This window comes from Lepidochelys kempii, chromosome 5 (assembly GCF_965140285.1).
Source record: "Lepidochelys kempii isolate rLepKem1 chromosome 5, rLepKem1.hap1, whole genome shotgun sequence".
Taxonomy (NCBI): domain Eukaryota; kingdom Metazoa; phylum Chordata; order Testudines; family Cheloniidae; genus Lepidochelys; species Lepidochelys kempii.
The window spans coordinates 110,865,199-110,888,985 of NC_136384.1; the positions used below are offsets into that span (position 1 = coordinate 110,865,199).

Genomic DNA, 23,787 nt, shown 5'->3' on the forward strand with positions numbered 1-23,787 from the left:
AGAGCTACGAGTAGAATGGAAAGAGTGTTGTCACCATATGATGAGACTGTATCATCTGCTTTTTCTCCAAATACACAACAGAAATACTAATTGAACACTTCTGCCTTTTCATTATTATTATTGATACTTCAATGGACAAATACCATTGTTTGTTTGGAGGTCCAGATGAAGGTGGTTGGGACTCAGCAGGAGGGGTGTCTGGGTGTAAGGGGGCTAGAGCTCAGCAGGGGGTTCTGGTGTGGGGGGGCTCAGTGATGGGGTCCAGATGCTGGGGGAGTGAGGCTCAGTGGGGTGGGGATCCAGGTGTAGCTGTTTGGGGTGTGGATCTGGGTGCGGGTGGCAGGAGGGTCTAGGTATGAGGGGGTTTGGATGCACAGAAGTTGGGCAAATGTGAGAGTAGCTCCCTGTACAGTGATTCCTCCCCCTGCAGCTGAGGAGCAATGGGTGCGGGAAGTATGGGCTGGGGGGAGTTTGCAGAGCTTCCTACAGCTGGGGGAGAAATGTGGGGATGGGTCTGATCCAGCCCTGGTTGCCGTGCAGGGGAAGAAGTCGTCCTGTCCTCCCCAGCCCAGCCAGGACTAGCAGCTGAGCCTGGTGCAGGGTAGGAGCCACCAGCCGGGTCTTCCCCAGTCCTGCTCCCTACCTCACAGTGATTTACCTTTCTGCCAGCTGCACTGGGCACCCGAAACATACTGCTCGGGAGGGTCGCATGACCGCTCTTGTGGCTTCCTTTTGCTTCCTCATCAGAAAGTTATTTTTCTACAGGGAAGCAAAAAAATCTGAGGGAGATATAAATTATGCGCAGTGGCGCAGAATTCCCCCAGGAGTAGTAGTTGCATGGAGATCTTGTTTATCCTGAAAGAGCCCAGCTGGTTCAGTTGTGGCACATCTTAAAGTGTAAGTGTGCACTTTTAAAGAGCCTGGCAAGGCATTTCAGGATAATGCTTTCAAGATGTGCAGTAACAAGTACTTCTGTGGAGGATTTTTTTGAGCACAAAATGCAGGAGATACTTCATAATGCTGAGCAAAGTCTTTTACTAAAGATTTGACTTCTGATTTGTTTTCTTACCTCAAAACTTGACAACTAGAAATCTAAGAACTGAACGTATCTTAAAGCAATAGACAATGCCACAAGATAATGGCATTTTTAGTCTAAATTAACTGTATGGATTGCCCCTTTTTTGGCCTGGCTTTAGTAACTTCATGAATGTGTTTAATTTTGTCTGTCTTTAAGTTTCAGCACTTTCTCTACTAGGAGCTGAACTCCAGCACTTCTGCTGAATTAAAGGTGACTTGTAAGGGAGTTCAAAACAAAACAAAGCTGATATATGGCCTTTCTTCCTTACAATGGAAGAAGGATTGAAAGGCTCTTGTTGCTTGTTTCTACACTAGAAATATCAGGAATGCGAATTCCCATGCCACGTGGGCGGAAGAATTCCCTGTCAAAATCTGTAAAGCCACCAAATCTTTCAAATTCTTCCATGATACATGTGTGCTGGCATGATACATGTGTGCTTCCATGATACGTGTGTGCTGGCATCAGCCCCGTGCTGCTCCTGGCTTGCGGGGAGGGCCCTGGCTTCAGCCCCACACCGCTCCCAGCTGGGACAGGGACAGGAGCTGCTGGCTTAAGCTCCATGCCGCTCCCGGCTTCAGCGCTGGGGCTCGGAGCACCGAGTTTCAGATGTGGACTCCGCAGCCCCCCTGAAAGGGCTTGCAAACCCCCAGGGGCTGCGAACCCCCAGTTGAGAACTGCTGCTCTAGTCATCCATAGTGTTTATGGTAGACAAGAGCTGAATATCTAATTTTGGGGGATAATAGCACTCTTTTTGAAACACCCCACTCCTGGTTGTCTTCATACACCATAGAGAAGCAAAAATGGCACAACCCCTCCCCCACTTTTATTTTATTTTTTTGCAAGCTTATAATATTGGTTCACCAGTCTCTGTTACATGACTTAAGTGCTTTCCTGCTTCAAGGCTCAAGTCTGTGAGTATTCCCATTCCTGTCAAGCAGGTGCTTCAGTGCTTTTCCTGAATCAGTACCTCGGTGGAATTACTGTGGTTTTTGTGATCTGTCAAATGCAGTTTGGTGGCAGTGATATAATTCACTTTACAGCAACTACAGTATTTTGGTATTTCCTTGTGCCCCCCCCCCCCCACTCCCCTCGCTTTGGTATTGCTGAAGCCCAATGCATTGGGGGAGGGGAAGTGGGGATGTTTTACTAGTTGTTAAGAAAAAGGCCTGGAACCCAGAATGGGCATGTCTTCTGATTTGGCCTAAGCCTCTAGCTCCTTGTATGATCTTAGAGCAAGTCATTTTGAATACTTTGAGCATAAGTCATCTCAAATGGAAAACTGCTGTAAGAGGGAAGAAAAAACACATGGCTTAAAGACAGACATTGCATCTAAGCTGTATTTGGTTGAAAATTCCTTACCAGTGCCGTGATCGTTTCTGCTACTGCTGTTGTTAACCACTGTGAGGGATATTGCAACCCCATACAGTAACTTTTGGGACCATTGTATTAAATTTATGAATGGTTTATATATGACTGTCTTCTACTCCCTCAAGGAGGGTTTCCACAGCTGCTCCATGAACTAAAACCTTGGGGTGGGGGGGTGATTAAGTGGGTTACTAAGACTATAAATAAGGCTACGATTTAGTCACAGAGGCCACAGAAGTCATGGAACCGTGACTTCAGCAGTGGGGAGTTGCAAGGTCCCTCACAGGCAGTGGGTTAGCTCACAGCTCCTGGCCACCGATCCTCATTTTGTCCTGGATATTTTTAGTAAAAGTCAGGGACAGGTCACAGCTTCAGTGAATTTTTCCTTTTTCCCTGTGACCTGTCCCTGGCTTTTACTAAAAATATCCGTGACAAAATCTTAGCCTTAACTATAAACAACTCCAGAGAGGGTACCACCCCTGGAATAATTTGCACATATTGGTTCATACTGGGTTTTCCAGAGACAAAGAGATAAAGAAAGAACTTTGGATGTGTAAAGGCTGAGTTTACACTCACGGTCTTCGTTTTGATTCCGCAAATGGATGGGACTTTTGGTACTAAAGGGACCCCATCCTTGCTGGAAGGTTGGAAGGGATGTTGGCTTAGCAGAGTTCTTATGTGGGCAGTGGTCAATTTCTGGAATTTTTAGTAAGCGTGTAGGAAACTTTTGTTGTTTTTATGTTTTCTCTGTAATGTTTTTATCCTTAAAATATACTATGTTGAGGAAGAGCTGTGTTATAACTTGTGACTGCTGTCAGTACACTGTTCATAACCGTAGGAGAGAAAGCAACTCACAGAGGCAGTCTAGCTTGCTGGAGATATCACAGTGTATGGCAGGGATCATATCCCTCAGATTCATTTGGTGTTATTCCTTTTTATTCCTAATGGTGGCTAGATTGAATGATAGTCAGTGACAGTTTTTGTATACTATGTACATACATTACATACAGAATTTTAGGTTGCAAAATCAAGCACTCAAAAATTAGGTAATTCTAGAATTAAGGTTACCTGTGCAGTCTTAAAATCATTACTCAGAAGGGAGTGGGACATAGGTCCCTTCCCAGAGACAGATGGCTGGAGGCCTGAGACTGACTGGGCACTTCTGGAGTAGACCATTGAGGAGGAATATTGATGTAGTTACCCTGAAACTGTGACAACCACCTAATTTAGGATAAAACTGTCTGGTGCACATGAATGAAATCCATAATTCTAAATGTGGAAAACTAATATCTGTATTTTAATAAAATGCAAGAACAGTGCATTTTCAACTTAATTTTAACCTAAAATTAATTTAAAAATTAATTTAAAATCTATTCTCAGCTGCAGTTTTAAAATGGGGAGGATAATAACACTCCCTTTCTTGTGGGATGTGGATTTTCTTTTCATTGGCATTATCCTGGATTTAGCCTTTCCTTACCTTAAGGCTTTGATTCTCAGCCTAGGGGTTGTCAAAAGGGGTGAAAGAGTCATGAGCATAGTGTATTTGCCATATTGCTAGTTTGCTAGAACATCCCAAAATGGAAAAGGAGTACTAGCATGGAAAAGGTTGAAAACACAACCTTACTGAAGTGAGTTCTAATACTCTCTTACTGATACTTAGAGATCCTCAATCTCGCTGCTTCTAATGCAGCTATATTTAAAAATCTTTGTTTCATGAAGGAGGAATTTGTCCTCTGTGTTACTTGTTCTCTGTCAAAATGCTCTGCTTCTAGTAAAAGCTATTTTTTGCTGCAAGATCAGAAAGTTCTCAGTATCATTAGAAGTCTCTATCCTTGATATAAGAGACTGTATTCTTCCAGCAGGGGAGCTGAATTTGGGAGTTGAGATTGCTGTTCTGGTGAAGGAGTGAATTGCATTTCTTTTATACCTAGAACTGAAGGAGGAGTGAGAGCGGTCATTGAAGACTTATTGATTGGCATTTATTTTACTATTTCTGCACTAATACTTTTAAATTGGTTTTTCTTTGTTGAGTTGGACATCTCTGTTGAAACAAGCAAGTAAATACGTCATCCTGAGCAGTGAAGTCACTGGACTTTTCTCTAAAATATAGTTCTTAATAATATAACTTTTGAATATTCATACTAATAGTTCATTATTCTGTAAAAGTTACATGCTAAACATACATATTTTGTATTGTTTATTTCTCTCTGTCTTTTTAAGGCTGATAAAGAATTTGTATGGTCTTTGTGGAAACGCCTCCAGGTGGCAAATCCAGATCTTACACAAGCAGTCAGCTTGGTGGTGGAAAGGTGAGCTTGAAGACTTTGTGTGATTTTTTTAAAAATCAAATACGCTAGGTATCTCTTCTGTTTGATGCCACATAGTTTCATGTTTAAAAAACATTGTAAAAAAGTCTTAAACTTCTGAAATTATCTAGATCCTGTAATTTGTAAGAATGGTATCTTTAAACTTTGTCAAGACTCCCTAAAGCCTGAGAGAGGTTGCTTTTTTAAAAGCAAATCTAAATAAACTTTAAAACTCTGTGCTTTCATCCAGACTGCTCCTTATGCATTGAACAATGTTCCTAATCTTATATAAAAGGAGTCTATCCTCACATCCCTCAGATTCATTTGGTGTTATTCGTTTTTATTCCTAATGGTGGCTAGATTGAATGATAGTCAGTGACAGTTTTTGTATACTATGTACATACATGACATACAGAATTTTAGGTTGCAAAATCAAGCACTCAAAAATTAGGTAATTCTAGAATTAAGGTTACCTGTGCAACTGTAATTCTGTTCCCTGGTACATAAGCATTTTGGTATGGTCTTTAATTAAATGATCACATACTGTTTTTTCCACAGGATCCCTGCATTATTCAGTGGACAGGATGGACAGTGCTAAGTGAAAGAAGCAGCTGTTCAACACTTCTTTCTGTCTCCAAGCCCTGTACTGAATAAATAATATCTTATTTACTGATGGCATTCATCACCATAGTGCATCCGGTTCTTAAAAATATTAATGAATTTAGCACCATAATATATGATTGCCTTACAGATATTAATAAATTTATCTGCACATTATTTCTGTGACCTAGGGAAGTATGGTATCCCTATTTTGCAGATGGGGAATTGAGCCACACAGATACGTTCTGAGGCCAAAATTAGAAGAAGTGTTCATTAATTGTTGGTGCTCAACTTAAGATAGCTGTGACCTGACTTTCATAGAGATTCTAATCACCTGAAACTTCCACTGATTTCAGGTAGAGTTGTGAGTGTTCATCACTTAAGAAAATTTTGCCTGAGTTGTCTCAAGTTGGACAACCAGAAAATAAGGAAAACAGTTAGTGGCCAACTCTAAAAATTTTGCATTAAGTGCGTTGCCCAACATCACGTAGAAGGTCTGTGGTACAGCAAGATACAACCCAGTTCTTGTGCACCCCAGTCTGGTGCCTTAACCACAAAACCCTTTTTTGATTGCTGCAGTTCCCTGCCGTAATCACCAGTCATCAACATCTGCTGTGAATATGGCCTGGGTTCTACAGTCAACAGCTCACTCACTGTTTTACTCTGTCTCATTTGCCATCCATCCTCTGCACTGAAAGAAGAAATGATTGTGTGGTAAAAATAGTATGTGATCATATAGTTTAAGTCTACAGAATAATGCATACAGACAAGGTGACATAAATTGATGTTGCATAGGCAACTTGGCTGCATTAGAACATTCAGAAAATGTAGGAGTAATTCTAGAACAAGTTCTGCTGTGTATGTTCAAACGATGACTTTCTGTGATTTATAGCTTGTCCAAATCTGGACATATTTTCATGAGGACAGAAGATATTTCTCTGATCCCGGGACTGTTCCCCTACCAAATGTAAAGTTTTATTCCAAATCCCAGGGGTGCTAGAGCTGTTAAAAAAACAGTCACACTTTTTTTTAACTTTGGCAAAACTGTTTCTTGCTATCTTCATTCTTGGAAATGGCTGAACCACTTTTGCTAAAAACTATTTATGTAAAAATATTAATCTGAGGCAGAGAGCAAACACAGAAAACTGAAAGCTGATTGCATGATGTTTGGTAAAGTTATAAGAAGGTGAAAACAGGGAACTATAATGAGAAGTGTTCGACTGCCTTATCTATAGGTGTTGGGTATGTCCCTTGCCCTATAATTATAAAAGGAGTGTGTGTGTATTACATACAAAAATGAATTAAAAGGAAGTTACTTAGGGCAAAGACAAGCTCACAAAAGTTAGGAAATGCCATTGAGTTGTATAGATTGTAGTCAAACACTGAACTATAGTTCAGACACTTTTATAGTCTCTTGTCCCCCCTTCCTCCAAATTTTCTTCCTAGGATTTTTTTCACACTTAATTGTTGCCTCATATTTTAAATTTGTTAGTATGCGATTCAGGACAGGGACTGTCATTATGTATTTGTCATCCTAGTTAGCATGATGGAGCCCTAGTCCTAAATGGGGCATTTGACTGTTACTTTAATATAAATTCAATATTTTATTACTATTTATTATTTCAGTTCTCTGGTTACTATCATGAAAAACCTATGTGTTATTCTTTTATATATTCTATAGTTGCTAGAAAATAAAAGAGCATGGTAGGTAAGGAAACATTCCATAATATTATTTTATGGTGCGTCTATTGATTTTTCTAGAGTCGAAAATTGAAATATGTTTTGGAATATTCTTTTTTTTTTTTTTTTTTTTTGCGTTTATGCAATGTGTGTTGTCCATTTTTGGCTGTTGAGTCTCCTATTCTGATTTTGTTTCGTACGCAAAAGCGTGGTGACAGTACTGTTCATGCACCTCTCTAATCCTAAGTGCACTCTTTTGCTTCTGTTCCTTAAAAGAACAGTTTGATGCAGTAGAACTGCTGTTGTGAATTCAAAGGTATGAATGTCAAAGGTGTGTGTGTAATGTCTTTATGATATGTCTCCCCCATTTTCTTGGCCAGAATTATGGAATTTCCAATTGCCTCTGGAGCATTTTTCCCAGATCTTAGCATAACTGCAGATGATCCTGGAGCAGGGTTTGGAAGTTGAGTTACTGCTAGGAATACCCATTCAGTGCAGATATGATTAATAAAACTCATAGCTTTGCACCTGATTATGGAGGTTTTGGTTTTTGATTTATAGAGCGCCTAATAAAGGGAGACTTTTCACTCTTTAAAACATTTTTTTAATCCTTTTTTTGTTTGAGGGGCTAGTCCTCTCTCCAGCAATCGCGTATAGCCCTAACTTTACCTATAAATCTCTTTTTCCTCTTTTTGCTCCTGTAACTGGGTTGTCTAGGCACTGCCTCTTTGTGGCCTGTCGGAATGGCTCACTCCAGTGCAGGTCCCTAATAGTTGGGTGTTGACCTCACAGGTCTGGTGTTGTGGTACCGTAGCACTCTGGCTATGGCACACTTGAGCCCTGTCTAGGAAAACTAGTGAACTTCAAAATAAGGATCATCCACGGATTCACTGGTGGGAGTCTGCTCTGGGCTTGTCTCTGTGTGGCTAATCTCTTCTTCATAGTCTTCCTGGGCTTAGTTGCCCAACCACCAAATAGCTTGTTTAGGCAGCAAACTTCCATAGGGTCTTGCCTGGAAGCTGGTTTTCCTCGCCGAGCAAGTAGCAGAACTCTCTCTTCCTTCCTGGTTGTGAGACTCTCAAAGGGGTACCCAGAACTGAGTTATCTTGTTACCCCCCTGCCAGAGAGACTTGCTTAACTGGGTGTCAGTTTCCTGATGCCACCGGTCAGTTAGCCACCCCAGCAATCTCCTCAGGGCTCTGCTGGCCCTTACTTTGGCTTGCAGGTTAACAATAGGTACACCCTGAACCACACCGTGAAGTATCCCCATTGTAGTATCCACCCCCTGTCTCTGGACACTCTCGGATATTACCAGGTTTGCTATCCCCCAGGGGACAGTGTATACACAAGTTTGTTTGATTCAACTGAGAGTCAGCTCTTATATAATATTGTAGCACTGAGATATAGTGAAAAAAATCTTTGATAATAAACTTAAGGTAAAAATTTAACAAATAGTGAGTAAGGATAGGTTTCAGAGTAGCAGCCGTGTTAGTCTGTATCCGCAAAAAGAAAAGGAGGACTTGTGGCACCTTGGAGACTAACAAACTTATTTGAGCATAAGCTTTCGTGAGCTACAGCTCACTTCATCGGATGCATTCAGTGGAAACTACAGTGGGGAGATTTATATACACAGAGAACATGAAACAATGGGTGTTACCATACACACTGTAAGGAGAGTGACCAGGTAAGGTGAGCTATTACCAGCAGGAGAGCACGGGGGGCGGGGGGGTAGAGGGGGAACCTTTTGTAGTGATAATCAAGGTGGGCCATTTCCAGCAGTTGACAAGAATATCTGAGGAACAGCGGGGGGCGGGGAATAAACATGGGGAAATAGTTTTACTTTGTGTAATGACCCATCCACTCACAGTCTTTATTCAAGCCTAAGTTAATTGTATCCAGTTTGCAAATTAATTCCAATTCAGCAGTCTCTCCTTGGAGTCTGTTTTTTTAAAGTTTTTTTTTGTTGAAGAATTGCCACATTTAGGTTTGTAATCGATGGCTCACCTTGATTTTCACTACAAAAGGTCCCCCCCCCACCCCCACAGCTGTCCTGCTGGTAATAGCTCACCTTACCTGATCACTCTCCTTACAGTGTGTATGGTAACACCCATTATTTCATGTTCTCTGTGTATATAAATCTCTCCACTGTATTTTCCACTGAATGCATCCTATGAAGTGAACTGTAGCTCACAAAAGCTTATGTTCAGATAAATTTGTTAGTCTCTAAGGTGCCACAAGTCCTCCTTTTCTTTTTTGAGTAAGGATAGCAAGTGGAAGTAGAATTGGTTACACATAAAAGAAAATCATAAAATGCAAACCTGGGTCTGTATTTATCAATGGTTACCTTTCCTGTTTAATAATGTAGATTTTCCCCTAAGGATTCAGTCTTGTGCAGAGCTAGCTGCTTTTTAGTCAAACCAGGGTCCAAGCGTTCAGAAATACCCATGCTCTTCAAGGGGTATTCTCAGTGAATGGATAACAAAATGTGTCCTTGCATTCTATTTATAGTCTTCAAAGTTCATTTTTCCCTCCAGGCACAGGGTAACCCCTGTGGTTTAGTCTCCAGTGTCCTCCTATCCCCCTGTTTGTTCCTGTTCGGACTTGCTGTTCTAAAAGAGTAAATCCTTTCCAATGGCGCTCTATGTCACACTGGGCAGTCCGAACTGGGCTGGCTCTTCTCCTTTTAATTCCCCTCTATATGCCCGACATTAGCTGCAGATGAGGTGGGGGGGGAAGAGGACAGGGTAAGTTGAGTCCATAGGCTCCTTAACCCCCTCATTGCCAGTGTGAGTCCCTCGTGCCGCATCACAGGCCTCCTCCCACCCCCACCCCTCAATTCCAAATCAACTTTCTTATCATATACAGCTCTAGTCTTGCAACAGCTTCTGACTTCTTGTGGCCCAGAAGTAGATAAACAAATAATAGAAGCACTAAGTTAATCAGCAACATCTGAGAATCCTACACTGCAGAGAAATGGGTATAAGGCAATAGGTTCCACATGAGAATTATTATATTAACATGTCCTCTTTTGTTTGAAATGCTAAAAGCATCAGTGAGCAGTATTAAATCTGACCATCAGAAAATCTTGATTCAGGGTTGAGATGTGTTCAACCTTTTTATTCTTGGGGCTATACAACATGGATAGCATAAGTGTTTGCATACCTTCATTTTTCAATTTATTTATGCCACTACTAACTTTCAGTGCTCATTAAGGTACTAGTTTTCATCACAGTTTAGCTAAGGTCACAGGACAGCTACTTATTTCCTTTCCTGGAACACATCATAAGAACTGTCAGGAAAGAATATCTCTCGTACCCAAGATGTGATGAGCTTGCCAGTGCCATACAGTGAGATTCAGTCCTTAAATTGGTGGATGAAGAAGGCAATTTTTCTGCAGGTAATGACAATATAAGGGTTAAAAAGATGCAAGTCTAAAGGCGCTAAAGCACTCAGTTACAACCTCACACAATACAAAGAAGATGGAATGATGAAAAGAAAATGAAAAGCATAAATTGGTAGTAGCTGAGACTTCAGGAATTACTAGTCCTACAATCAAGTAATTGTATATTTGTATTGTTAGATGACATTGTTCTAGCAACTTCTCAGACCTACATGGAAAAGTGCAATATTTTTGTTTCCATTTCATGTTGGAATTTTTTTTAGTGACAATAGGATTCCCATTATTTCTAACTTTACAATTTCAAAATGCTTTCATGCTCCCAAAATGGGAGTTCAACTGTCCTAAAAATTTTAAAATTTACCTGAGACCTCACTGTGGCTGCAGTGTTAATTCCTGAAATACACAGAAGATATTTTATTTTTCAGCATTCTTTGCAGTTCTTATTCGGTGATTGTAACTACATTCCCCATTTAATATTCAGATGCAAACAAAAAATTATCTTTGCTGTGCAAATGAGAAAAGCCTTTGGGATATGTAAAAGCCTCCAGGTATTTTCAAACAAGCCATTGTAAGAGTATATCTCATGTTAGTGTACTTTCAAACTACTTTAAATACTATTGATCTCTGTATTATGTAAAAAGAATGCTATTTCTAGTTTGCTTGCCTTTTGAAACATTTATTTTTGATGATAAAATTAAAAAGGAAAAGTGTTTAAAAAAAAAGAAAAAGAAAAGAATAAAGGTGCTAAAAAGTCCTGAGTTAACAGGTCAATCCACGTAGGCACTTAGTAAATATAGTTAGGGTCCATAGAATGGTGGAATATCGCTATAAATTTTAAAAGATATGTATAACCCCTTTTGATTGGAAGCCCTATGTAAGCCTTTTCTTATTTACTGTACACAAAAACTTATTAGTTTTTCCAACAATTCATTCTGATTCCCCCCCCCCGACCCCTTTTCTTAAAGGAGATACAATTAGATCCCTTAGTGGCTTTTAACATCATTGACTGTGGTGCTGATACAAGACCTAATAGAAGTAAATAGGATAGCATTATGCTAGATAAACTTATTCCTATTGCATGGATCCCATGGATCCCTGCTTCTCTTCACTTAGAATTGTAGGTGGAGTCTTGCAAGGCTCAGCATTCTTCCCCTGCTCTTCACTGTTTGAGATCTCTCTGAGAAATCTGGACTCCAGGGTCAACATTCCTTACACAGTATTTAAGTGAGCAATTCTGTCTCCACTAATGCAAGCTCTGTCATCCCCAAGATGTCTCAATGTCTGGAAGAAAATGATCAGATAGATGAAGAGAAGATCAGCCTTAATCTGGGAACAAATGAAGTTGTGATAGTAGAATCAATTGGAGTAATTTGTTACTTCCTTAAATTTCACCATGGATTTAGGATATATGATCACAGGTTGTCAAGAAGCTGGTTGAGAAGCATCAGGTCATGCTGGATTCCTTACGAATCCAAAATATGCAGATTTGCTGGAAGTGAGGATGTTTTCCACCGCAGTAATCATTGAACTGGTGCATGTGTAAAATAGTTTAGATTGATGTTTATTAATAAAATCTTGAAAGCAATATAACTTGCATCTTTTTGAAGGACTAATACATCACATGCAGGTGTCTTTCCATGCCTTCTCATGCTATTGTTGTGAAAATAGGCAATAAACAGTGAAAACAGGAAGTGAATGACAGTAGGACTAGGAAGGAAATAACAGTTCATCCCTTTTAAAGGACCATTACTATTTTTTTGCTTTCTATGTTTGAGAATTTATTAAAACAATTAACATTAGAATTTGTGTTTTAACTCGATTCCCCACTTATCACTCAGCAAATTGGTCAGAATAATAGATTATAAGGGTGTAACCTTTTCATCTAAGGTCAAATAATTGTGATTGTCTATAGTTGATGGAAGTTTAATATCCTATTTCATTAAAAATTCTCAGAACATTGAACATAAGTCAACATTCCATGGAGAAGAAAGTATTATGCAGCTTGCACGTGTGCATATCTGCATATTGGAGCACAAAATATTGACATGATAATTGCAGTCAAGCCTGAGTGAACAGTAGCCTGTGGGAATTCAGCTGGTGTTGTACCAACTGGATGGCTGCTCAGGACACAGTTTGAAATGCAAGGTGCAAGTTAGCACTTTATTCAGCACAAGCAGGCATCATTTAAAAATCCTTGGGGGAAACCCTGGTGATGTGCAGATGTTAAAACAGTCTGTTCTGAAGTGCTGATATTTTTGAACACTGTAAGAGACTTGTGTATCTAGATGAAAAATGTTTGCAAAATTATTCACAGCAAAATGTGACACAATTTTCATGCTTCACACACTACTCTCAATATAAAAACTGTAAAGAGTCTTCTATGTGCATATATTAAAATCAGACTGCGTAATAAATCATCTACTGAATAAAGTCACTGAACTTGTAAAAGGAAAAATTGGTTTCTTTAATGATACTTTTCCATTATGAAACACGCAGTAAAATAGATAACAGAACAAGTAACAGCTATAATAGGAGTATACACATATAAGTTGATAACTTTTTTAGAATCTATGAAAAATAATTGAATTTCATTGTGTGATATTTTTCTTTTTCCTGTTTTGGTTGCAATCAGATTGATTTTGCTTAAAGATTTATGTACTTAATTTTGCATGTTGTAAAGAAATATTCAAGTAGGGCTACGTGATCATGTTATAGAAATAAATGGCCTTTCTTTAAAAAATGTAGCATGAATGGCATTCAAGTATGTATTTCTTTTTGCTCCCATATTTTCTAAATCAGTTTGAAGTACAATTCTCTAAGTATTTAAAAACAAAGGAATTCATTGCGCATGTGGCAATTATAAAATCTGGGTTGAGTGTTAAGTGTTAGGTTTTGCACTCCTAGGATCTGAATGAGGAGGAATAGAAATTTATTAGGATAGCAAAATTAATTAGCCCTGTTTTTTCAACTCTTTCACTTACTATGTAGTGAAAGGCACCATAAAGTTTCCAGTTGAAAAATTAGGCATAAGCCCAATTCCTGCTGCAGGTTCTGCACAGGCCCAAGGTTCTGCTTGAAATATTGCAGCCTTTCAAGTTTCTTTTCTCCCTCCTCCAATTTCTAAATGAAAATTTTAAAAAAATTATATGTCCAGGGAATCATTTCATAATTTTCAATTTGATAGCCAAATTAATAGTAATGAGAATGTAACCATGATTTGACCACACAATTCAGTCTCCAAACTTCCTTAGATATTTAGAGGAAAATGTATAAAGGGGCTCTTTTTGAGTATAAAAAATAGGCTCTTATAAAAATGTGACCGAAAGGTAGTCAAGATGAGATGAGCAATACAACTATGGAGAGCTCTCCAAATAAACAGCCTCAGACTTTTTTTTTTAGTTAAACCTGTTGTCATTAAATGTAAAAAATAGCACATCTTTATTTAGCTTAGATCTTTTTATTTTTTTCAGAAGAATGGTTAATTGAATGATTGATGCAAGTAAAGACCTATGGTAGAATTCAAAATATTTCTTTTCCCTATTACTTTTATGACCGCTTTGCAAGTTTATTTTATGAAATATAATTTTACAAACTTCACTGAGCTTTGCTTTTGAAAATCTGTGGGCTTTTGTAATGCAAGTGTTATTTTCACACCTCATTCATAGTTAAATGTTTCCTTATAGTATCTAATATTTCATTTTTGACAACTCATTAAAAATGGGCCAAACCCCAGAAAATATGATACTGTCATGTCATATAATATATAGTGTGGGCCAGAACACAATAAAAATTAGTTAATGCTTTAGAATAATTTCACAGATTTTTGGCTTTTGGTGGATGGTGAAAGCTGAATGAGGATAATCCATGTGGCTAAATACAGCTATGTTAAAAATTTTAAGTAGGTAGTACTCATGGGAAAAGTGATTGGAGCTTAAAACTTGTACAAATTGACAGCCTCTCTTCACTCCATTTTTCATCCTAAAGAAGTCTGCAAATATTCTTAGCTCAGATCATTATTGCTCATCAGTGGTTCTAATTAGCTAAACAGGAGTTTGTCTCAGTCATTGATCATCATCAACTTCTTGACAGTGCATGATTTTTTTTCATATTTTGGTGAACCTTTTTAATGATTGTAAATGTATAAAGGGACCCAACGAAGATTGTTTTTCTGTATACTTGTTTCCTTTGTAAAGAACAAGTCTTATTTTAGTCATGTTAATTGAACCTTATCCTTTAAACTGCAGCAAGAGATCCAAAGATACTATAGTACTGTAGCATACAGTAGTTTTACCTAGTGTGTCTTTTGGGAGCATCCCTGTAATGAGTATTGGAAGTCATACTATACCGCCAGGAGGAGCTGCTGATAAAATTCCATACAAGGCTTTAATTTATGCTGCAAGCTTCTGCTCACATCCATTGCATGTTTATATTACTGTAATAAGTTGTAGTTTTCTTCTTTAGTAATTTGTGATAACTAATTGAAGCACATTTCTGTGGCATTATCCAAGATTATGGTTCGTGTTGTCTTTGTAGCTGGAATAAAGAATACAAAAATCCTAACATTTTGAATTAATTATACACAAATATTTTTTTCCACTTGTGAAATTGAATGTGGATCTGTGTTACAAACCTCATTGCTTGCACATTTTGTTAAAGGGATGCTATATTTATGGAACCGGTAACCAATGATTAGGAAAAGTACTGCATTTTTTTAGCGATGCAGTTGGACTCTCAGGTGTGCGTGTGTGTATGTATATTATATATGTAATCTACAATTCCTTTATGGTGATAATAAAGGATTCTTTCTCTCTCTGTCTAATCCCAGACCTTTCATTCTTAAAAATCTCTCTGGTGCAGCTTTGTCCTAAAGTTACAGGGCTTCATAAATACTTGACTACCAATAAAACACTAGAATTAGCTGTGCACACACTTTTCCAGTGCTCCAGTGAAGCTTGTTTTCTTGCATCATTCTTCGTTGTTTTATTCATTTGCTTCTAATTCCCTCTTTAAAATAAAAACAAAAGCTTCAGAGTTCTTTTGGGGCTCACCTTAGGAAAACCACCACCACCCATCATGTTTTCATACCATTTCCAAGTTATGATTGCAAAGCTTTATTAGAACAAACTAGTTAATTACCCCACCCTTTAAAAATGCTCACTGCTAACTGTGGTGTGAAAATGCCTGTATACACGAGACAATTCATTACAGTGCACTAACTCTGCATTTATCACAAACTCTGGTATCCTTTTTCAAAGTGTATTAAGTTCAGTCTGAACTGAGAGATTGGTATAGCGTTCATGTGTGCGCAATGTTGCAATGTACTACTTTGGCAGTCCTCCAATTGCTATTTCACACTGTTTTGCGGGTGACTGTTTATCTCTCTGTCCTCCACTGCATAGAGTCAGCTGATCAGATGCCCCTCCAGCCCCATTTAAAAATTGGCACAGGGCCAGAATTTGCCTGCTTGCTCTTGGATTCATATATAACAGCATTGCTGTAATATTACTTCATGTCTTGAGCAGCCTGTTGGAGCCACACCGAGGCCCTAGATGAGACCTGACATCTGTGGAGAAGTGTTGGTGCAGCAAGCTCTGTGGCCAGCCACCAGAATAAAGATCTTTTGGGAGATGTTGCTAAGCTGATATCTACAAGGATCACAAATGGGAGGCCAACCATTGCTGAAAAAAGAGGAAACAGCTCAAGAGGACTTACATTAAAACCAAGGATACCAGGGCAAGGTCCAGAAGTGGAAACCTGAGGAACTGGACAGGATTTTGAGCAATTACACCACTACTGAGCTCAAAGAGGTTGTGGACCCTAACGCCTCCTCTGTGGCCCCTCCACCAAGAATGAACATCACTGGTCATTGGAGGAAGAGCGAGAGGAGGCCAATGAAGAGCTGTCCCCAGAAAGCCAGGTTCCCTTTGTGACTCAGGACCCTGACGAAAGCTGTGTACAAAGTGAGCCTGATTACCAACCAGAAACCCAGGCCGGGACTGAGGCACAGATCCTATTGTGGGAACCTTGTCACGTAAGTATCTATCATTACAATTTACTATAATGCTATACTGCTGTTCTAACTTGTGTTCCAGATGCCCCAGGATTGTAGCCATTTTTCGCTGTTGTGAGCTAAGAGCCTTTCCAAGTCTCGAGCCTCTTCCTCTCTCTCAACCCATGCTGTCTGCTCGCCCTCCCCACCCACTCACCCATTTTCAGAATGACAACTGCTCTGGTCAGGCACATGGCTTCTGTCTCATACTACAACTGCGACCGTCATCCTATTTCAAACCCATGCCAGTAAGGGCACATACCCATCTACCTATTTTCTTTCCCCCTTCCTGAAGCGTACTGCCTATTGAACACCCCCAGCTCTCCACAGTTAACCGTGCTCAAAATGGCCATCAGCACCATGGAGCAGCTGCAACCTCTACCCGACCTCCCTTCCCCTTCTGCAACATAATCAAACAACAAAAACATTAAATTGTGCAAAATTCAACAGTACTGAGACAGTGGTTACAGGAAAAAGAAGTTTGGTTACTGTTCTCCTTGTAAATGAGGGAGACATGGGTGTTGCATGTCCATACAGGTACTAAGGACGACAGCTCCCTGCTGAGATATAAATGCCGTGTAACACACATTTCTACAAGAAAAAATACTTACATTAGGCATAGTAAAGCTCTTAATGGCTTTTCAGAGGCTTACATAAAGATGGGGAACAGTAAATGCTTCAGACAATCAGTGCAGAATCCTATCTATTTTTCTGTGCACTTTCACCATGTCTTCAGGGGAGCGAAAGCAGAATCAAAAGCTGAGAAATTGCTTGATTTTGGTCCAGACATTATGCAGGATGGGTGCATGGTCATTCCCTCCAATATAGCTTACCAATTGCCTTCCACTCCTGCAGCACTTCTGGGGGAACCATCTTGGTGAATAACTTCACAGTGTATCTCACTAGTCTCCCCTTTGCCTTTTTGAAGGAGGCCATTCTCTTCCTCCTAGTCACCAGGCTCAGTGAAATACCACTGAGAGTCAGGACAGCCTAAAAGAGATGTAGAGGGGATTACTATCCACCGTGCTCCCACATGCCCCCGACTAACTTATCCACACACTAAGCACCTCCAAAACACAGCAAAACTGCAAAGCCAAACCAGGAACATAATTCTCAACCCCCTCTTACTTTCCCAACTTCCAAGGTACAATGGGAAACCCAAACAGAATATACTGGTTGTTATATAATATACTGTTGTTTAATAATAAAAAACTTTAAAATTCATTCACTAAGGGTATGTCTACACTATGAAATTAGGTCGATGCTATAGAAGTCGATTTCTAGAAATCGATTTTATACAGTCGATGGTGTATGTCCACACTAAGCGCATTAAGTCAGCGGAGTGCGTCCTCACTACCGGGGCTAGCATCGACTTACGGAGCGGTGCGCTGTGGATAGCTATCCCAAGTTCCTGCAGTCTCTGCTGCCCATTGGAATTCTGGGTTAAGCTCCCAATGCCTGATGATGCAAAAATATTGTCACGGGTGATTTTGGGTACATGTCGTCAGTCACCCCTCCCTCGGTGAAAGCAACGGCAGACAATCATTTTGCGCCTTTTTTCCGTGTGGACGCCATACTGCTTTCAGCAGATGGTGCAGTAGGACTGCTAACCATCGTCATCCACCACTTCTGCTGCAACTCTGCTCTGCTGCTATTGTCTCAATAGCGAGTTTCTCCATATTGTCTGTCATGGGCTCCTGGGTACGTGTGTTCTTCCTCAGGAAATGTGCACGGTGCTAACCGTTGTCTTCCTCCGCTTCCGCTGCAACTCTGCTCTCCTGCTTTCGTGAATCGATCTCTCAGATCCTCTCGTCATTCTCTATAAATATCTATTCTTGTGGCATCCGTTGTCATGGTGTCATGGTTGTCTTCCTCCACTTCCGCTGCAACTCTGCTGTCCTGCAGACGCCAAACCACAGCAAGACTTGAGCCCGCTCAGATCACTGTGGCAGTTATGAGCATTGTAAACACCTAGTGCGTTATCCTGCAGTATGTGCAGAACCAGAACCTGCAAAAGCAGGTGAGGAGGCTACGACAGTGCGGTGACGAGAGTGATGAGTACATGGACACAGACTTCTTTCAAAGTACGGGCCCTGGCAATTTGGACATCCTGGTGGCAATGGGGCAGGTTCATGCCGTGGATCACCGATTCTGGGCCCGGGTAATAAGCACACACTGGTGGGATGGCATAGTGTTGCAGGTCTGGGATGATTCCCAGTGGCTGCGAAACTTTCGCATACTTAAGGGCACTTTCATGGAACTTTGTGACTTGCTTTCCACTGCCCTGAAGCGCAAGAATACCAAGATGAGAGCAGCCCACACAGCTCACAAGCGAGTGACGATAGCCCTATGGAAGCTTGCAACGCCAGACAGCTACCGGTCAGTCGGGAATCAATTTGGAGTGGGCAAATCTACTGTGGGGGCTGCTGTGATCCAAGTAGCCAACGCAATCACTGAGCTGCTGCTATCAAGGGTAGTGCCTCTGGGAAATGTGCACGTCATAGTGGATGGCTTTGCTGCAGTGGGTTTCCCTAACTGTGGTGGGGCGATAGACGGAACGCATATCCCTATCTTGGGACCAGACCACCTTGGCAGCCAGTATGTAAACCGCAAGGGGTACTTTTCAATGGTGCTGCAAGCACTGGTGGATCACAAGAGACATTTCACCGACATCAACGTGGGATGGCTGGGAAAGGTACATGACGCTCGCATCTTCAGGAACTCTGGTCTGTTTCAAAAGCTGCAGGAAGGAACTTTATTCCCAGACCAGAAAATAACCGTTGGGGATGTTGAAATGCCTATGGTTATCCTTGGGGACCCAGCCTACCCCTTAATGCCCTGGCTCATGAAGCCATACACAGGCACCCTTGATAGTAGTCAGGAGCTGTTCAACTATACGCTGAGCAAGTGCAGAATGGTCCAAATGCACATTCTACGACATTTAAAAGTGCGCTGGCACAGTTTACTGACTTGGTTAGAGCTCAGCGAAACCAATATTCCCTCACCCATAACTATTTCACATTTGGGGACAATGTATACCTTCAAATCAGCGGCACTGCTATGGGTACCTGCATGGCCCCACAGTATGCCAACATTTTTATGGCTGACTTAGAACACCGCTTCCTCAGCTCTCGTCCCCCAATGTCCCTCCTCTACTTGCGCTACATTGATGATAACTTTATCATCTGGACCCATGGAAAGAAGCCCTTGAGGAATTCCACCATGATTTCAACAATTTCCATCCCACCATCAACCTCAGTCTGGACCAGTCCACACAAGAGATCCACTTCCTGGACACTACGGTGCTAATAAGCGATGGTCACATAAACACCGCCTTATATCGGAAACCTACTGACTGCTATACTTTCCTACATGCCTCCAACTTTCATCCAGACCACACCACACGATCCATCGTCTACAGCCAAGCTCTGCGATACAACCACATTTGCTCCAACCCCTCAGACAGAGACAAACACCTACAAGATCTCTATCAAGCATTCTTACAACTAGAATACCTACCTGCTGACCTGAAGAAACAGATTGACACAGCCAGAAGAGTACCCAGAAGTTACCTACTACAGGACAGGCCCAACAAAGAAAATAACAGAATGCCACTAGCCATCACCTTCAGCCACCAACTGAAACCTCTCCAACTCATCATCTAGGATCTAGAACCTATCCTGAAGGACGACCCATCATTCTTACAGATCTTGGGAGACAGACCAGTCCTTGCTTACAGACAGTCCCCCAACCTGAAGCAAATACTCAGCAGCAACCACACACCACACAACAAAAACACTAACCCAGGAACCTCTTCTTGCAACAAAGCCTGTTGCCAACTTTGTCCACATATCTATCCAGGGGACACCATCGTAGGGCCTAATCACATCAGCCACACTATCAGAGGCTCGTTCACCTGCACATCTACCAGTGTGATATATGCCATCATGTGCCAGCAATGCCTCTCTGCCATGTACATTGGCCAAACCGGACAGTCTCTACGTAAAAGAATAAATGGACACAAATCAGACGTCAAGAATTAAAGCATTCAAAAACCAGTCAGAGAACACTTCAATCTCTCTGGTCACTCGATTACAGACCTAAAAGTCGCAATATTACAACAAAAAAACTTCAAAAGCAGACTCCAGCGAGAGACTGCTGAATTGGAATTAACTTGCAAACTGGACACCATTAAATTAGGCTTGAATCAAGACTGGGAGTGGATGTGTCATTACACAAAGTAAAACTATTTCCCCATGTTTTACCCCTACTGTTCCTCACATGTTCTTGTCAACTGTTGGAAACGGCCCACCTTGATTATCACTACAAAAGGTTTGTTTGTTAGTTTGTTTGTTCCCCCCTTCTCCCCCCCCGCTGGTAATAGTTCACCTTTCCTGATCACTCTCGTTACAGTGTGTATGGTAACACCCATTGTTTCATGTTCTCTGTGTATATAAAATCTCCCTACTGTATTTTCCACTGCATGCATCCGATGAAGTGAACTGTAGCTCACGAAAGCTTATGCTCAAATAAATTTGTTGGTCTTTAAGGTGCCAAGTCCTCCTTTTCTTTTTGCGGATACAGACTAACACGGCTGCTACTCTGAAAAATATTCCCATTGATGTTACTGCTTTCTGTGTGCTCCACAATATCTGTGAGAGTAAGGGGGAGACATTTATGGCAGGGTGGGAGGTTGAGGCAAATCACCTGGCCGCTGATCACGGGCAGCCAGACACCAGGGCGATTAGAAGAGCACAGCAGGGTGTGCTGTGCATCAGAGAAGCTTTGAAAACCAGTTTCATGACTGGCCAGGCTACGGTGTGACAGTTCTCTTTGTTTCTCCTTGATTAAAATCCACCCCCTTAGTTCACTCTACTTCCCTGTAAGCCAACCGCACTCCCCGCTTCGATCACCGCTTGCAGAGGCAATAAAGTTATTGTTGTTTCAAATTCATGCCTTCTTTATTAATTCATCACACAAATAGGGGGATAACTGCCAAGGTAGCTTGGGAGGGGTGGGGGAAGAGGGAAGCACCGGGTGGGGTGGTGGAGGAGGGAAGGACAAGGCTGCACTGCACTTCAAAACTTATTGAATGCCAGCCTTCTGTTGCTTGGGCAATCCTCTGGGGTGGAGTGTCCAGAGCCCGTTTTCCCCCCACTCCCGCGCATTCTTGGGCATCTGGGTGGAACTTGGGGAGGAGGGCGGGCGGTTACACAGGGGCTGCAGCGGCAGTCTGTGCTTCTGCTGCCTTTCCTGCAGCTCCACCAGATGCCAGAGCATTTCAGTTTGATCCCCCAGTAGCCTCAGGATTGCATCCTGCCTCCTCTCATCATGCTGCCGCCACCTCTCCTCTTGCTCCCGCAACCTCTCATTTTGCTCGTCCCTCCTGTCCTCGCATTCATTTTCTGCTTTTATGGACTCTGCCATTGTTTGCGTCCACACATTCTGCTGAGCTCTTTCAGTGTGGGAGGACTGCATGAGCTCAGAGAACATTTCATTGCAAGTACGTTTTTTTTTTTTCCTTCTTATCTGTGTTAGCCTCTGGGACAGAGATGAGGGGAGGAGCCCTGAAACATTTGCAGCTGCGGGAGGAAGAAAAGGGAGAGTAGTATTTAAAAAGACACATTTTAGAGAACAATGGGTAGACTTTTTCACAGTGAACCAAGCTGTTAACATTACATTAACATTCCATAGCACATGTGCTTTCAGTACAAGATCGTATTTTGTGTCTTACATTGAGGGCCTGCCGGTTTGGTGTGAAAGATCACACACGCAGGGCTGGACAAAGAATTCGGCTTGCAGGTAAGCCAGTGTCTTTCGGCTTCTTCAACCTTCATAACGTGGGAATAGTTTGAAACAGCAGCGCCCTCCTTTCCCATACCAAGCACCCATTGGGTTGGCCATTTAAAAGGAGGGGCTGCGGTTTTTGGCTTACGTGCAGCACAAACCCAACTTAACCTCCCCCCCCCAATTCTCTGAGATGATCGCTTCACCCTTCCTCCCACCGCGAGACTAGTATCAGGGACAATCCCTGCTAGCCAAACGCGAACAGCTCAGCGTGTATGGGTCCCGCCGCCCCCCACTGCATGGCTAAAAGTGGGGATGATTTCTTTTCAGTCACAGGCAAACAGCCCAGCAGGAACAGCCACTTCTGAATGTCCCCTTAATGTCCCTGGAGGATTTCTGCTCCATCCCCAGACATGTTAACAGACTTTTCCAGTAGCTGTACTGGCCGCGAATGCCAGGGCAAATTAATCATTAAACATGCTTGCTTTTAAACCATGTATTATATTTACAAAGGTTTACTCACCAGAGGTGCCTTCTCTGGCTTCGTGGTCCGGGAGCCCACTTTGGGAGGGTTGGAAGGGTAGTGGCTCCAGGGTGATAAACAGTTCCTGTCTATCAGGGCGAACGGTTTCTCTGCTTGCCTTTTGTGCAGTCTCCTCCTCCTGCTCCTCATCTTCCTCGTCCCCAAAATCCTCATACCTGTTGCATGAGACTCCCCCCTTGTAGGTATCCACGGACGGGGTGGGGTAGTGGTAAGGGCACCCCCTAGAATTGCATGCAGCTCATCATAGAAGCGGCATGTCTAGAGCTCTTACCCAGAGCAGCTGTTTAACTCTTGGGTTTTTTGGTAGGCTTGCCTGAGCTCCTTAATTTTCACGCAGAACTGCTGCGGGTCCCTGTTATAGCCTCTGTCCATCGTGCCCTTGGAGATTTTTTCAAATATATTGGCATTTCGTCTTTTGGAACGGAGTTCTGATAGCACAGATTCATCTCCCCATACAGCGATCAGATCCAATATCTCCCATTCGGTCCATGCTGGAGCTCTTTTGCGATTCAAGGACTGCATGGTTACCTGTGCTGATGAGCTCTGCATGGTCACCTCTGCTGATGAGCTCGCCATGCTGGCCAAACAGGAAATGAAATTCAGAAGTTTGCAGGGCTTTTCCTGTGTACCTGGCTAGTGCATCTGAGTTGAAAGTGCTGTCCAGAGCGGTCACAACGGAGCACTCTGAGATAGCTTCTGGAGGCCAATACCATCGAATTGCGTCCACGCTACCCCAAATTTGACCCAGCGATGTCAATTTCAGCGCTAATCTGCTCCTCGGGGAGGAGTACAGAAATTGATTTTAAGAGCCCTTTAAGTTGACAAAAATGGCTTCATCGTGTGGACGGGTGCAGGGTTAAATCGATCTGAGTCTGCTAAATTTGACCTAAATTCGTAGTGTAGACCAGGGCTAAGAGTCAGCAATTCATTCTACGCAGAAAATGCATACATTTTGCCAAGGTCATCATTTTTTACAAA

General features: G+C 41.7%; 1 protein-coding gene across 1 annotated transcript in view; it reads left to right on the forward strand.

Annotated features, from left to right (window-relative positions):
• The window catches only part of CNTLN (centlein), a 284,448-nt gene that overhangs the window by 19,518 nt on the left and 241,143 nt on the right, over window positions 1–23,787 (forward strand). The window contains exon 2 of the mRNA XM_073345467.2: window positions 4,664–4,752. Coding sequence (XP_073201568.2) covers window positions 4,664–4,752 — 89 coding nt within the window. The remainder of the gene's footprint in view (window positions 1–4,663; window positions 4,753–23,787) is intronic.